A 16082-nucleotide genomic window follows, 5' to 3' on the forward strand; every position below is an offset into this window, starting at 1 on the left:
ACTTCTTGTTTCTTCTGATTTGGTTCTTTGTTTCTGCGTGTCTGTTAACGGCTTAGTGGCTTCGTGGTATGCACTCGGTGCTCACAAGTAAACAACCTCTTGAGCACCTACTTACCATTGGCTCCTTCAGTTTTAATGAAAGGGAATAGGGATAGATGGAGGCTAAGGATACGGGGCATCTGAAGGAAACTTTGAGCAGGAGGGAAATCAGGATGCACTGCAAGCAAAGATGCCTCCCGGTTTGTACTAGCGCCTGAGTGAGTGCCGTCTACCAAATGTCTGACAAACAGTGGCTTCAATATTTTGCGGAGTATCGAGCATCGTTAAAATGCACGATACATCAAAAATGTATTTTCGATACTGATACTCCGATACTTTCATTTTCAGCACTCGATGCCTGATACTGATACACAAAATGTATTTAAAGATAGTATCGAAGATACATGACTGGTTTGAACTCTCGGAACTTCCCGCTTCTGCTTCCAACATCTGCAGCAGTCGACCGGCCCGACCATGGGTGGCTACACCCCGCTGTCCCCCCGCATCTCCAGCCCCATGCACCCTTCGGGAGGTGGGGGAGGTGGAGGAGGAGGCCGGGGAGGCGGCTTTGGTGGGGGTGGTGGCAGGGGCCGTGGAGGTCGCCGAGACAGCGAGCTCATCGGCCAGACCATCAAGATCACCCAGGGCCCTTACAAGGGTGAGCAGACGGTCTTTCTCAAACTCTGGCTTGCTAGCACGGCCAGTGTGGTATTAGACACATTATCGGAGGGGCAGAAGGGACTTTTGTTTGTGGAAAATGTGCAGTAAACTCTCGGCAACTGGAAGTCATCAGAATGGCGGGAGAGAGCCAGAATTTTCAGATTGCAGATTGTGGCTTCAAACCTCCTTTGGAGGTAGTGCATATCTGCTGTTAGTGTCATAACTGCGCAAAGTATGGAGCGGTATGAAGTGGCAGGAAGTGATGCTGAATGCAGTCGAGCCTATTGAAAACAAGCCTGGAAGTTACACTTGCAGCATTCGTTGTATCCGAAGTTCGTAGCAAATGGACTCAGCCCATTACAGCCAAACAGACACTGCCATGCAAAAGTGGCATTTATTTTTTGAAAATATGTGGGAAGTTGGGTTTTACCGGAAAACCGCCACCTTAAGTCTGATTTTAGCCTTAGTTAATTGTACGCCTTGTCCACTGCTAGACACCAGTGTGATGCAAACTGTCTGCATATCACAGCAGTGCAGCAGGCACGGGATCTGGCTGTGCAGACGACGCAGTTGTCACTTGATCAAGGCACACTTTGTGACTGCTATTCAAAAGTTCTCAGATTGCTATCTTTGGTTGATGACTGCCCATATGAAGTAATTTTCTTTTCGAATCTTCCTCTGTTTGCGCTGACCACATTTCTCATTCTGTTTTAGACGCTTTTGCCACGTATCATACTAGCACGCACCAGTTGCCTTTCTATTTTGTTGGGGCACGGTTTGCAAATGGTTTACAGCCGATTCTATGCATATTTTATTGTTTTTGTTTTTGTAAGGGAAAAAGGTACCACTGGAGCTGGGAGACTATCTTTCATCTCTGCACAGTCTAGAAGCTTAGTTTTGAATTTTGGGGTAGTATTTATGGGTCTCCTCATTCGTTATAACCGAGCGCTGTGACCGCAGTTGTTTGTTTCATCTGAGACGTGGTGTGCAAGCTCCAATAGATATCTTTGTGTTAGTTGCACCTTTATATTTAATAAGCCAGCATTCATTATTACTGTGACCATTATAAGTGGGCTTAACTGTATTTCATGCTAATGTCTGTTTGGGGGCTCTTTGGTTGGCTAGAGCCTAGCCATTTCCTTAGAACACCAATTTAAATTGGTTGATTAGATGCATGCTGCAAAATGACCACTCGTTCAACATGCTTACGCTTTTTTTTTTTTTTTTTTTCTGTCTGGGCGTAAAGCAGCTTTTATATTACTGATTAATTTATTTGTCCATTCTCACTCAATGCCAGTTGCACTCAAAAATGGCCCTTGTCTTGCGATTCCAGGCATCAAGTTCTTTGACGAAATGATAGTGAAAAGGAGTAGGCTTAGCATACAGTGCGGCCACCTCCACACCACTTAGGCCGCCATGTAGGAGAGAACCGAAAGGCTTTATGTGTAGCTGGTTTGCATTGGGAACTCTTTGCTTATCGTAAAAAATGGAAATCAGTGAGAGATGCATGTCTCTTACCGCGTGCTGTTTTCAGTCCGAGTTCGAAGGTTGTCTCAAGGGTTTGTATGTGATGAGCTGCGCTCAGTGGCTGAAACTTGAAAAAACTCAATCTCACCCTTGGCTTTTCCAGGACACATTGGCATTGTCAAAGATGCCACGGAGACAACGGCCAGGGTGGAGCTGCACACGAAATGCCAGACGATTTCCGTGGACAGATCTCGTATTTCAGTGGTTGGGTGAGTTTTTAGGGAGATATTTCTTTCTTTTTTCTCGTTACCTTGCTTGTTCCTCAAGTGTTGAGTTTTTCGCCTTTCGTTGCATCTTGTGCTCTTTTTTGCTAGTCTGTTTTCGTAGCACACGTGCATTGTTTCTAAAAGGCTGAAAATGAAGCTTTCTATTGTCTCTAAAAAGGAGGGAAAAAAAAAATGTAGCTGGGTGTTTGTACTTTTTGGTAAAAAAGAATATATGACACCTGCAGACTCTGCTGTAAAACAAGGAAGCTTAGCGACTCAAAAATGTCCAGTTTTTCATCCAGCTCTCGTATTTTGCCACCTGGTGTGACCCTTTTGTGTGTTTTCCCTCACCAGGAGTGCCAGCAAGGGTGCCAGTGGTGGAGTTTCGACGTACAACAGGACCCCCATGTATGGAAGTGGCAGCCAGACACCCATGTACCAGAGTGGTTCCCGGACACCCATGTATGGGTCACAGACACCCCTCTACGAAGGTGGGTGCCCGCAGTTTACTCAATTGTCTTCGTTGGTGACCTTGCGAATGCAGTGTGCGAGCGGTCATTACAGCTGGTTCCCAGGAATACTTGCCACCTTGCAGTATGAGGGACTCGGTGATTTACTGTTTTATGCGATGAGACCTTGAGGCCACAGATTCTAATTGTCATTTCTCTAATGGCTTTCGAGAACCTCCTTGGCATGGAACTGCATTAATTGGAGAGGGAGAACAGTGTGTGGCTTCTCTTGTTTTCACTGGTCGGCTAGCTCTTTTAAAAGGCGGATGATTATTGGTGCTAAGCTGCTTGCGCGAGAGCCCAGATATAGCTGCCACACTGTACTACATGTGGATCTGTGAAACGGAGCAAAGTTGCACCCACAGTACAGGTCCTTCCTTCTATCCTCTCCTCTCTCTCTACTTTTCCTCCTCCCTTACTTTTCCTACATTCTTGAGCTCCTCTGCTCTATGGACGTCTTCACCAGGCATGCCTTTTGAAACCCCTAATGCTTTTCAAAAAGAGCAAGCAAATCCATCTTTTGGCTTCCTCCTTTTTCAATCTGTAAACATAGGGGCAAAGGAAAAGGCAACCATGCATGGCTCCTCAGAATATGCCCGTACTCAGCTAATGGCAATGGGCTATATATATGGGGCGAGCCAGTCTTTTATAAGCTTTTACAGTGTGGTACGTACTAGGAGTAAACAAAAGGGGTTGAGGCATGCATCATGAAGGACCCCAAGGGCTCCGAGGAACCCAGCTCTTGCTGTAAAATGGTCTACTACCTCACAATTACCATTGTGGTTACTGTGTTGGCTATCCTAAAGTTATGGCCCACCTCTCTCTGTTCTTAGCGGGCAGCCGTACCCCCCACTTTGGTGGGGGCCAGACCCCCCTGCACGATGGCAGCCGGACGCCCGTGCACGGCGCCTGGGACCCTACGGCCTCCAACACACCAGCCAGGCCGGAGCTGGAGGACTACAACCTGGACGAAGGCTCCCCGTCCCCTTCCTACCAGCCGGCCACACCGGGGTACCAGGCACCCGAGACACCACAGGGGCCCTTCACGCCACAGACGCCTGGCATGTATGGCTCCGACCACAGCTACTCGCCCTCACCCACGGCCTACCAGCGTGAGTGGCACTGGCATGGTCCTGTGATGATATAACCCCCTAGGACCTTTATTGCACCCTCATTGCTGTATGGTACCATTCTAGCTTCAGGTAAATTCACAAACTGTAGAACAACGGCAGATTCAGCGAGTTGGTGGCTATACATAAAGAGAAGTACTCCAAGGACAGGTCTACCTTCTTTCTGCTCCTTGTCCTGTCCTCTGCGCTGTTTGGATTACTTCTCGTTATGTAGAGTCACAAAGGTGAGCAAAACGGGAAGAGTTGTGCGCGTGATATGCACCCAGGAAGAAATAGAGCTTACTCGCGAATCAAATGACATTTCCTTTAATTGCTAGCATGTGATCAGGGTTTTTATTCTGCTAGCAGAGACAGTGTGCGTGTGTGTAGAGGGAGGGAAGCGAGGGGGGGGAAGGGATGGCCTTTTCAGGTACGCAGTGGTAAATATGCATCTCCCATCTATGAGCCTCCACCCACCTTCACTGTATAGACAAGGGCTTCATCTACTGCTAACCCCATGGAAGTCGAGGCAGCATGTGAAATCAGATTCGAAGATTACCAATGCTTAGTCGGAGCAGACTTATTGCATCTCATTGTTGGTTTACTCATTAATTTTTTTTTTTACTTATAAATCTTTTACGGGGCGTTTCCGAGTGTGACGAGTCACCTTCCACAGTCGGGAACACCACACCTCCAGAAGACCAGTGCACACGTCAACACAACAGTTCTCACTTCAGCGCCGTCGCCGTTCGACGCACTACAGTCGAACCCGGTTACAGTTGAATCCCGCCACAACGAATACCGCCACAACGAAATTTCCGCGACAACGAATAATTTTTTATTCCCCGCGAGTATCCTATAAGAATTAATGGCCTAAATTTCTCTGCACAACGAACCATTTTTGCAGAGCGTTTCCGCTTCAACGAAATTTTCGCGTTCTTAAATCGAAACCGAAACTAGTTTTATTGGCGAGAAGTCCAAGTCAAATCCAAAGCCACATTAAGCATGAAATCACGTGATTGCAGTTCCGCCATTTTGGCTTTGTGTCGTGGTCGCGTTGTTCACTCGCTGCCTTTCTCTTCGACAACGACGAGTTTTCATCCGCAGGACACGATGGCAACGCAAGTGAAAAAACGCAAAACTCTTTCCCTTGAGCAAAAAGCTCAAATAATCGCCCAAGCAGAAAGCGGAAGGAAGAAAGCGGCAATTGCTGAAGACTTCGGAATTCCTGCAAGTTCGCTGTCAACGATTCTAGGCAATAAGGACAGCGTGAGAATGGCACTTGCTTCAGGCACATCCTCGAAGCACAAAAAGGTGACGCGGCCCCTCCATGAAGAGTTGGACAAAGCAGTGCATGCGTGGTTTGTGGAAGCACGAGCCAGCAACGTCCCCCTGTCCGGAAGCATCGTCCAGCAGAAAGCCTTGAACTATGCATGCCTACTTGGCATTGATGATTTTAAAGCCAGCATTGGCTGGCTAAACCGTTTCAAGGCCCGCCATAACATTGTTGGAAAAGTGTTGTGCGGCGAGTCAATGTCAGCAGACGTGGACGGAGCAGCTGCTTGGAAGGCGAGTAACATGGCCGGAATTTTAAGCAACTTCGCGCCTGCAGACATTTACAACGCCGACGAGACCGGGCTATTCTACGAGATGTTGCCGGCTAGGACGCTCGACTTCAAGGGGCAGCGCTGTCACGGCGGCAAACACAGCAAAAAACGCATCACAGTGCTGCTTTGCACAAACATGGATGGCTTGGACAAGCGTCCGCCGTTAGTCATAGGCAAAAGTGCCAAGCCGCGCTGTTTTAAGGGAACTCGTAGCCTACCTGTGCAGTACAAGGCGAACAACAAGTCATGGATGACCCGCGCTATTTTCACCGAGTGGATGATGGCATTCGACCGCGACATGAAGCGGCAGGGCCGTAAAGTTTGCTTGCTTTTGGACAATTGTTCAGCGCATCACTCCGACGAAGTCAAGCTCACTAACACGGAGCTGAGGTTTTTCCCTCCCAATTGCACGTCTGTCTTACAGCCTCTCGATCAGGGCGTGATTCTTAGCCTGAAGCGCGCTTACCGCGGGAGGTTAATTCAGCGGCTGCTTTTTAACACTGAAACCGGCCGAGACACGAAGGTGGACTTGTACGTGGCACTGCAGATTATGTCTGCTGCCTGGAGCACACTGGGGCGCTCAGTAATTGTGAACTGTTTCAGGCACGCCGGATTTGCCGAAGGTCGACCCGTACACTCTGCTGGCCTAACACCAGGCGTTACAGACGACGACGAAGAGGCGTCACCGGCTCCGGGGATCGCGGCCGCCTGGAAAACGCTGGGAGAAATAGGAACCGTGCCGCCTAATCTCGAGCTCGACGAATACATCGGCGCTGACGCTTGTGTTGTTGTTCACGAAGATGTGAGTGATGAGCAGATCATAAAAGCTGCCCGGAATGATAAGGACTCTTCCGATGAAGAAGACGACGACGTACAGGAAGCGCCGGCTGCGGCAACCGCCGTACAGGTGATGGACGCTTTTGATGTCATCAGGAATTTCGTTGCTGTCCGAGACGACGATGTTGCAATGGGTTTGCTGACCGAGTGCGAAAATCGCGTGACGGTGTTGCTCGCCGTGAAGCGTAAGCAAACCAAGCTTACAGATTTTTGGCATTAAACGCCTTTGCTGCTGCTTGGGCAATTCTTTCTGCGTTTCACGTCAAATTTTTGCGATAACGAAGTTCCACGAGAACGAATTTTTTTTCGTGCACCGTGAATTTCGTTATAGCGGGATTCAACTGTATATAGAACCCGGATATATCGAATTTTGGGTATATCGAACTCGTGAAATATCCCCTTGAAAATCCCATGTAAAAGTATAGGAAAGCCGCGTCATATATCGAACTTAATTTCACCGGTCGTTCGATATATCGAACTCTGCACCACGCACTGGAAAGTGTGCCTTCCCCAAAGACGATCGCATCATCCTTGGCCGTTTGCCGCGTGATGTTTTCAAGCCATGCGCGGAAGAAATGAGAAGCAACAGAGGCGACGGCTGGTCTGGGCAGCGCCGCGCCCATTCCCCAAAGGCGCGCGCATCTGCAGTTATTGTTTCCCGCGCGCCATTGCAAGCCATGTGCGTGGGTGTGCCCATTCTTTTGCCGAGCTATCTCTCTCCTTCAGCACACGCTACACATGCGCCAAGCTAGCCCACCCTGTTTTCAGAGAGACGTCGGACGCTTTCTCCAGCGTGTGTTGCGAACCCTCTGCGCGCGGCGGCGGCTGGCTGACTAGGCTATGGCGCCTGCGGACGTTAAGAAGCGGCAGCTCTCTCTCTTCTTTTTTTTTTTGAGAGTCATCCTTTCTTATCGTTGTGCTGTTCGGACGTTAACCGGCGGCAGTTTTCTTTTTTTTTTTTTTTTCTCGGGAGTCGTTTATTCTGCATGTATGAATCAATGAAAGCACGCGGTCAGCTGCTGCGATCATGACGCCCGCCCCAAGCGCGGCGTGGCTTGTGCAATCAAGCCATCACGGGCACTCTGCCAAGTTCGCTCCCCGCCAGCACAGGAGCAATAAACGTGCCCGAACGTTATCGCTGCGCAGCATCTTGGCACGCTGCCAAGAAATGAGCTGTGGATGAGACGACCGAAACGGAGTGACGCGCGCCATCGACATGCAAGCGAAAACGCTCGCAATTTCTGCCACGTCGGCGCAGAAACCTTGTTTTGAGCTACCGCGGTGGCTCGAGCGGCGATAGGGACGCAGTTCCAACAAGTTCGAAATTTTTTGCTCTCGCTGCCGCTCCTCGCTGAGATCGCTCAATCGCTTGCATGTGAGCGAGCTGGCCTTTATGCATTTTTTTTTTTTTTTCAAATTCTCGGGTGCAGAAGTGGAGGGTGCGTTCATTATGCGAATGGGTTGATTATGCGGCAAATACGGTATCGTTTTTTCGCATCGTAAGTGCCGTCACAAGCCAATTTCTGTATATCGAATTATCGATATATCCAACTATTTCGCGATCCCCTTCGAGTTCGATATATCCGGGTTCGACTGTACTCAAAATATTCTTGTCGTCTCCTGACTTTTCAGCTACACGCCCTAACATGCTGTTGAACCTTGGTATAATGGGCACTGATATTGCAAATTAATGGAAATTATTGGTTTTAGTGAAGTAAATACAAACTTCGACTGGTCGCACTTCATTTCAGCGGTACTTTTTTTTTATAATGAAACTGAAAGCACAAGGTCCACCATGATATCGGCTGTAACAATGAAATATTTCGTTTGGGCAAAGTTTGAACTGGAAAGCTAGCATAAAAAATGCAAAATAGAATGTGAAAGACAATTTATGAATGCATTTTTTTTTTCTTTTAGTTTTAAAAAGACCGCAGTTTTCAGCATTTAATACAAAAGTTGCGCGTTTGACTGGTTGGGTCACCCATAACCAGAATGTGTGAACTTTAAAAGTATGCAGCTGTATGTGACGACGGCGCCACTTGTCCAGCGATCATCATCACGAGGGAAAGTGAGCACATCAACATACCAGGAGCGACACGCCATTTGCTCCATGGAGCTGGATAAAACTTGGGGTCGATTGAGGTTTCGACGTATTTTGCTCATTTTGGCCAATAGAAAGTTACCTGAGCTGACAGATAAGGATATTGTAAAGCACGTCATGTTACTCAAGAAGGACAGCAGGAGAGGCAGTGAAGATGACAAACTGAGTGAAGTACCGCCAACAAGCAGCACTGGAGACATTGTCAGGAGGATTCGAAGCTACTTAGAGAAACTGCTGACGGCTAAAACTACCAATGTAAAAAAGGCACTCTCTTTCTTGGATCCTATGGAAAAGTTCATTCTTGTCAGTGCTGCAGAAAGCCACACAATTTGATCAGAAGATGGCTTGTTTTCAGATAAATGAGAGCGTAGACCTGTTTCGCCAAACTTTGTTGTTTTAATTTGAACTTGCTATGTTCTGGCTTCTAAAATATTTTTTTTAACTGTCACAAGGAGACAAGTATGGATTCTCTTGTTTGTTAGTAGGTTTTGAGTCTGGAATATAGTGTGTTTTGGTATCAGATTTTTGCACGAGCCCATTCTCAGATTTGTTATGCTCCCAGACAACTTTTTCAGTATATGGAGCTGAGGCTACGGTGACGGAGTTTCCATCATGGTGTTACTGCATCTAGTTGTGGCATATCTGGCCTCAGTTACGGTTTCATTTTCAAATCTGCCTTCACTTGACATTATAGTTTCCGTGCCACCAGCGACGCAGAAATGTCTTGGTTTTGACTACTTAAGATTTAAGTGGACGTAAATTCGTGGCTAATTAATATCCCGTTCTGCATTGGTTGCCAAAGCAAGCGCATTGCAAAAGCGTACCGAAACTGCCGGTTAGATGCAACAGAAGCAAGTGACGTACTCTTTGGCACATTTTCGACAGATGGCGCACACCATCCCGTTTGCTCGGCATACTGTACTGATTTGAGAATGCTATAAACTAACGTTGTACTGGCTTGTGCTGTAGTACAGTCATGATATAATCACGATTAGACAAGGCTGTTATATGGAGTAGAACTTGTTGCTGGGCTAGTTGGTTCATGATCGTACGGGGAAAGTAAGCGCAAAAAAAGGAGACAAACACAAGAGAGGAGACAGGACAACGCACTGGCTAGGTCCCTGCCCGATTAGGTCCCTATTGTTTGCTGGTAGCATCCTGAACACCCAGCTAAACAAAGTACATCTTGCATTTTGAGGCTGTTAGCTTATGACCTGATGCACTTAGCAGTGCAAGCATTTGCAGTGTGGGGCAATGAGTTTTTCCATGTGCAGAAGTCTTAATGGAGTGAGCCACTGCTGTAGACCTGATCACATTATTGAGGCTCACAGCTTGTTGGGCCAAGGGCTCTGCATTAAATTGTTCCTCCGCTACTGCTTCCCTTGGTGAGCGTGTCTACTGGGCTGCTGTTCTTTCCAGCTTCTCCCAGCCCCACGGGCTACGTCACCACGCCTAGTCCAGTCGCCTTCCAGGCCGGCACACCCTCCCCGTCCACATATGGTGGCTACAGCCCCACTACGCCAGGAGCTCCTTCGCCATTCAACCCTCAGACGCCCGGTGCTGGTAAGCCTCGTACTCTCGCACTCGTTGCACTGTGCTTTGTGCACTGCCAGTTCTTCAGTAGAATGAAAGATCAACTTAAGCAATGAAAATGGAAAGAAAAGAAAGCGTGCAATTTGAAATTGAGTTGAAGTTTCACAGCTGTGCTTTTTAGTAGTTGGAGGTTTGCAGCTGCATTACAGGTGCATTACTGGAAAGTGGTGGGCATTTGGATACCTTGGAAAAAGTTAGTCTCAATTCAGGTGTGCATGGCCTAGCAGAAACGAGGAATTTTGGCTTCATTAGACTTTTTTTTTTTTTTTTTTTTCGTTTTTTCTGCGAATTGCGTGAACACAAGTGGTAGATGAAGATGTTGCTAATAGCAGCTATGTGTGGTTTGGTGACTGGCTTCAGAAAAATTTCTGAAAGTTAATAGCTACACTTCAGTTGGCCAGCTACTTTGGAGTTATTAAATTTATGATCGCCTTTTTTTAAAGCGCTTGCTTAGGGCACTTGTCAGTGTACTGTTGCTTTCATGCCATGGTACTTTTTAGAAATTTTGGATTAAAAGGTTCAGTTACTTAAAAAGAACCCTTTTGGTAAGTATTTTGTCTTTGTTCTAGCATTTTATGCCAAATTTGGGACCCCCTGGGGTAACTGACTGGTAATGGCCTTTAAATTGCTGATTCCAAGAACACAAGTTCGATCCTGACTATGGTGGCTGCTTTTTGATGACAGTTTTAAAAAGCAAGGCGTTCGTGTGCTGTGCAACATCAGGGCACGTTAAAAGAACACCAAATAGTCACACTATCCAGAGCCCTCCATTGCGGTGTCCTGGGTCGCTTTGGAACGTAAACCAAATTTTGCTGTGATGTGGTGTTATAAGCATTGAGGTGCAGGCTAGTCGGTTGTTCATGGTCAAATTTTAAATAGCGCGAAGGACAAGGAGGAAGATAGAAAGCAATCTGTGTGTGTGTCCTCTGTCTTTGTCCTTGTCCTTCGCGCTGTAAAAAAGGTGGTGTTATGTTTTAGCCTAAATTATTATTCTTTATTTGCTCTTTTTACGAAATGGTTAGACTGGTTTCTGTGCGAGAAATTGCACTTTTTCCACACTGTAAACAATTACCCAGGTGCAGAAGCTCAGTACTTTTTATAGGCAGAGTCAAAGTTGCATTGGACATTCGCAGCCAAACAAGGGATCTGCGAGAAGGGTGGTTTGATTATCTAGTGACATTGTTACAAAGACTCCGGAGTTGCCTGTGAATGGCAGCAAACGCTCCCTGGTTGTCCTAGTAGGAAGAGTGGCAGCGTAGTGGCACTGTTTGTCTGTGCAGGCATGGAGCAGCTCTCCATGGAGTGGCAGACGATGGACCTGGAGGTGCGCATCAAGGACACGCACGAAGGAGAAGGCCTCATTGGCCAGACGGGGGTCATCCGCGGAATCTCGGTACGTCCTCATCTCCCTCCCCAACTGATCTGTCCAGTGATGAGCCCCTCTTGACTCGTTACCAGCTCTACTGCTGCTGCTGCTTTTGCTGTTTTAACAAACTGCCTTATGCTATTTGCAGTAGGGGGATGGGGTGGGGTCCTTTGCTGCACGGCTACTGCTGGCACTCCTTTGCTCGTGGGAATGGCTAATTAAGAAAGTTTTGTATAGCCTTTGAACAGCTGAAAGCGATTTTTTTTTAAATTGAGTGAAAGGAGTTAGTGCCAGTTGACAAGCCATCGCATTTAGGCGCTGTGCTCGTGGTGTCTCTGTAGCACGTGATGCATTTTCATTTGTCAGCTTGATTCAGATTCATTTCTGTTTTTCACTGTGTCGTTGTTCTGGGAAGAGAAGTGTTGCTGTAAGTCGGAGTTGTGGATCACTGCCGATCCGTCGGTGGATTTCGTGCGGTTCCGAGTCGTGCTCATGTCTACCCGTTTCCTCCTCCAGGGTGGTATGTGCTCAGTCTTCCTGCTCAAAGAGGACCGGGTGGTCAGCATTCCCAGTGAGCACCTCGAACCTGTGCCACCGTCCTTGCGTGGAGACAAGGTGAGCTGGTTGCAACGGTGTTAAACCACAGGTTAATTTCGGTAGAGGCCGCTTATAACAATCTCATTGATCACACGGATACTTGAGGTTCGTAATACGGGTACTTGCCTTATTTTAGCTGAAAAGAAGTGCAGTGAGGTTAGATAGAAGTGGCATTTGTTTCTTTATTATGTTGTTTGTTTGCACCTGACTCTTCTGAAGAAATATTGCTATCGACCTGAATCTCAAGCTCTCCAGCGTGATCGTGTGCACCTGGCGGAGGTGCTTGCTGGGGACAAGCCGCTTCGGGAAGGTGCTTATACTGATAGTGATTGAGATATTCATGTCTTGGAGTCATGACGGGGAAGTGGCGATGAAACTACTGTAGTACATATGTGCGCAAGATGTACATGTCTGCTCCTTGTGTGCTTCTTCCATAGCTCAGAAGACTAAGGTCTGGCTGGGAAGGTAATGTACGCCATAGACTGGGCGGCCCAGCGAGGCATGTAGTTCGAATTATCCGAAAATGCGAATTATTGAGCTTTCACTGTATATTTTGACGTTAGCTGCACCCACATTCTTAATGAATGTAGTTCGAATTATCCGAAAATGCGAATTATTGAGCTTTCACTGTATATTTTGACGTTAGCTGCACCCACGTTCTTAATGAATTACTGTTCGTTATAACTGCGGCTGTTACAAGTGGGTTCAACTGTATGTAAAAAAAGAAAAGGCGAGAAAGAAGCTCAAATAAGGTGTAGCTGCAAAGGTAAAGGCTGTGTGCCGGCAAAGCGAAAACTTGGCAATCCATGCACATCCCCATTCTCTTGGCCTGCTGTAGCTGTTACTTTTACAAACCCTCTCCTTTCTTGTGCACCTGTCGAGATTACCTAAGAAGATTTTACAGTATCCAGCCTGGACAGTGCTTTAATCTGGTATGCGTTGCATACAGTGTGGATTGAGTGTCAGCTCACACATTAGTAGCTTCCTCTGTAAAAGGTGAATATGGACTGCCTGTGGCCAGTCTCTAGCAACATTACTGACTTTGCCTCTCCCTCTTCAGGTGAAGGTTTTGATGGGCGAAGACCGAGAAGAGACGGGAGAGCTGCTCAGCATCGACATACGCGAGGGTGTGGTGAAGATCTTCAGCAGTGGAAAGATCACTATGCAACCACTGCGGCATTTCTGCAAGATTCACGAAGGCTAAGGAGAGTCGTGTATCTCGGTCGTCATCCATGCACTTTCTTTTGTCCAGAGTCGGCGTTTATTTGTTTTCCGCAGCGTCCTCCACCACTTTGGCTGACTTTCTTGCCATACATTGCTTTTTTTTTCTTTTTTTTTTTTGCTCAGCATATTACGAAGTGTTTGGGAATGTAGTAAAGGTGATGATGCTGTTGTTGTAAAGTGAAAAGTGTCGTTGGTTCGGTTAGTTGCAGTCTTGCTATGTGTTCTTAAAGATTCACGTGGCTACCACGTTGGTTGGACATTGACTAGGGAAGATTCGCCACTACCTGCAACAAACGCTGCTGAGCGTAGTCGAGAGGCGATCATGTGTACGGCGACCATGTATCTGATGTGGGGGTAACCAGGACCCACAATATGTGAGAACGAGCTGTAGTGAGATGTGGTTCTGAACAGTGCCACATCTTTTTTTCTCCTCACATTCATTGTCATCATTGGTAGCCTTATTAATTTCACTAAAGGGCTGAGGCTGATAGTGATGTGTAGTATACCGACCCTGTTTTGCATCAGCTGTAGCTGGTCTTTCGTGGCAAACTTTTTTATCTTGTCTCTCCCGCTTGGTGTACCCTGTGTCACCCTAATCAACCGCAGCCTGTCTGTGCTCTGTTTCTCAGTCTTGCCTTTTCTGGCATTTTTCATTGCCACTTTTGTGCTGGCATTGACTCTCACTGCCACAAATGGGCTGCTGTTGGTGCGAACTGAGAGAGTGGCGGCCATATTGTACGCTTTAATGTATGTCTTAAATGCTGCATGAAAATTGCTCAAATCTTGACGTAATGAAATGAAGGCTACGTTGATCAATTCCTGAATTGCAGAGCCCTCTTGGCATCACTGCAAAAAGCTACGAAATTAGTACTAGCAAAAGTACTAATTAATATCAATTAATTAATTAGTATTAGTGTGAGCGCAAAGCACTTTTTGGCATGGGATTTTTTTTTGTAAGCTGTACACTTGAATGTGAGAGTTCTGCCCGGTTTTAAAGTGTTCAGGTTTCGTGGTTTGTTTTTGAGCATTAATGTTTTTCTAGCTTCAAAGTCAGGCCATCGTAAGTTGTAAAACATTGAGGTTTCTGACCACTCGGTAGAGGTTGTGAGTTTGCGGTATGTTGCAAGTACTTCGCTGCAAAGCTCAAACCATGTGGCATGAAAACTTTTGACAGAGGCTGTATTACATGCTGTACCCAAGAAGAGGGCCAAAGTGGCAAAGGCAAGCCTTGCTTTTCCCACGTTTGCATGCGTTGATTTTTTTGCTGGCCTAATTTGGGGGAATTGTGAAAGCTTGACAAGTTCATTGAATGATCCACGAAGAAGTGAAGGCTGCATACTGCTGCTGCGACATTTCAAAAATGAAAATAAACTTGAAAGTGGCGTGGAACAAGTGCCATGATGTGAAACTTCAGCAAAGCTTGCTTAGCATGGTTTTAGTAAAGACAGCTGCTGCTGGTATACGGAATTAAGAAGCGTATGTTGGCTAGTTTGGTATCAAGGTCGACAAAGCATACTAAATGTGGTCATAGGCATGCGCAGGGTTCATCAGTAGGGGAAGCCAAGTTTCACCGCAGTGGCCCCCCCTCCCCTCCCCCCAACCAACGCCTCTACAGCGAAAACGTAGTGCAAAGATGAGAAATTGTCACGAAACAACAAAACATTTATTTTAATGTAGTGGAACATATACAAAATACTATTGTGCACTTAAAAAAACAAAACAAGCTTTGTCACGGATGCAGAATTGAAAATGACGCGACGGTCGATGCATTGCTCAGAATGGTTCCTTTGAGCTCCCAACTATTTGGGAGTAAAGGTGGCAAAAGATAAGCAGCTCTTGGAATGCAACATCACAGGTCCTCGTGCGCCAGTATCGTTAAAGAAACCTGCATGGCTATAACCCTGCACTTTAAAGAATGATAGCACATGCCTGACAGAGTAAAGTTATGGGGCAGACTTGGTATCATTTGGATATCAGAGGGGGAGGGGGGCACCCTTCCCTCTGTGTGCACGTCTATGGCTGTGGTGACTTTCACAACGCATGGCACTCTTTTGGGTGGCTGGGTGTGGTGACATAATTTTTTTACTTCTCAGGGTGTATTTTCAAGGGCAGATTAGGCTTTATTCCTGGAGGGGTGGGCTGTTTTGTGTCAAATATTTGTTTCGAGCTTTTGCTCTATGTGTTGCAGTTGCTTGAAGATGAACATTTTGCCTAATTTTTCTTCTTGGCTCACAATTTTATTTTGTAGCCAGGGAACCTGCGGGCATGCAGCCACAGGTCTGTAGAGTACAAATGTGATCAGTAAATTTTCGATCCACGTAAAATCGCCTCTGATGCATTCCGCCATTCACCATTTTCCAAGCAATTGTGCTTGGGGCAAATCTAAAGCAATGCCTTTATACACGTTGGAAAAGAGGAGCACACATTTTCAGTCAGGCGCCTGCGCCCTACAAGCATGGGACGTGAAATCACTGCTGGAGGAATTTACAGGCCTCGCTTGAGGCGATGCTGATTGGAGAGCAGCTGGGACATACCGACCTGGATGTGCAGATTACTGATTGTATATGTCCTGTAGTGTGATGTAGTGGAGTCCATCTATAATGATTATGTCATCACAGTTTTGTTGTCCTGATGATAAATATCACTTTAAGCATGAAGAAAACTGCATTGCCGAGTCGAAGGATTTCAAATCGTGTGTAAGTAAACC

The 16082-nt window shown here is 46.7% G+C and overlaps 1 protein-coding gene across 1 annotated transcript in view; it reads left to right on the forward strand.

Moving 5' to 3' along the window:
- The window catches only part of Spt5 (Transcription elongation factor subunit Spt5), a 47292-nt gene extending 31593 nt beyond the window's left edge, over nucleotides 1-15699 (forward strand). Inside the window, exons 16-23 of the mRNA XM_084576082.1 lie at nucleotides 496-697; nucleotides 2330-2435; nucleotides 2787-2923; nucleotides 3775-4053; nucleotides 10015-10158; nucleotides 11469-11581; nucleotides 12071-12169; nucleotides 13212-15699. Coding sequence (XP_084432208.1) covers nucleotides 496-697; nucleotides 2330-2435; nucleotides 2787-2923; nucleotides 3775-4053; nucleotides 10015-10158; nucleotides 11469-11581; nucleotides 12071-12169; nucleotides 13212-13355 — 1224 coding nt within the window. The 3' untranslated portion in view covers nucleotides 13356-15699. The remainder of the gene's footprint in view (nucleotides 1-495; nucleotides 698-2329; nucleotides 2436-2786; nucleotides 2924-3774; nucleotides 4054-10014; nucleotides 10159-11468; nucleotides 11582-12070; nucleotides 12170-13211) is intronic.
- Nucleotides 15700-16082: the final 383 nt, after the last annotated feature.

This window comes from Amblyomma maculatum, chromosome 8 (assembly GCF_055883805.1).
Source record: "Amblyomma maculatum isolate TAMU_Amacu chromosome 8, ASM5588380v1, whole genome shotgun sequence".
NCBI lineage: Eukaryota > Metazoa > Arthropoda > Arachnida > Ixodida > Ixodidae > Amblyomma > Amblyomma maculatum.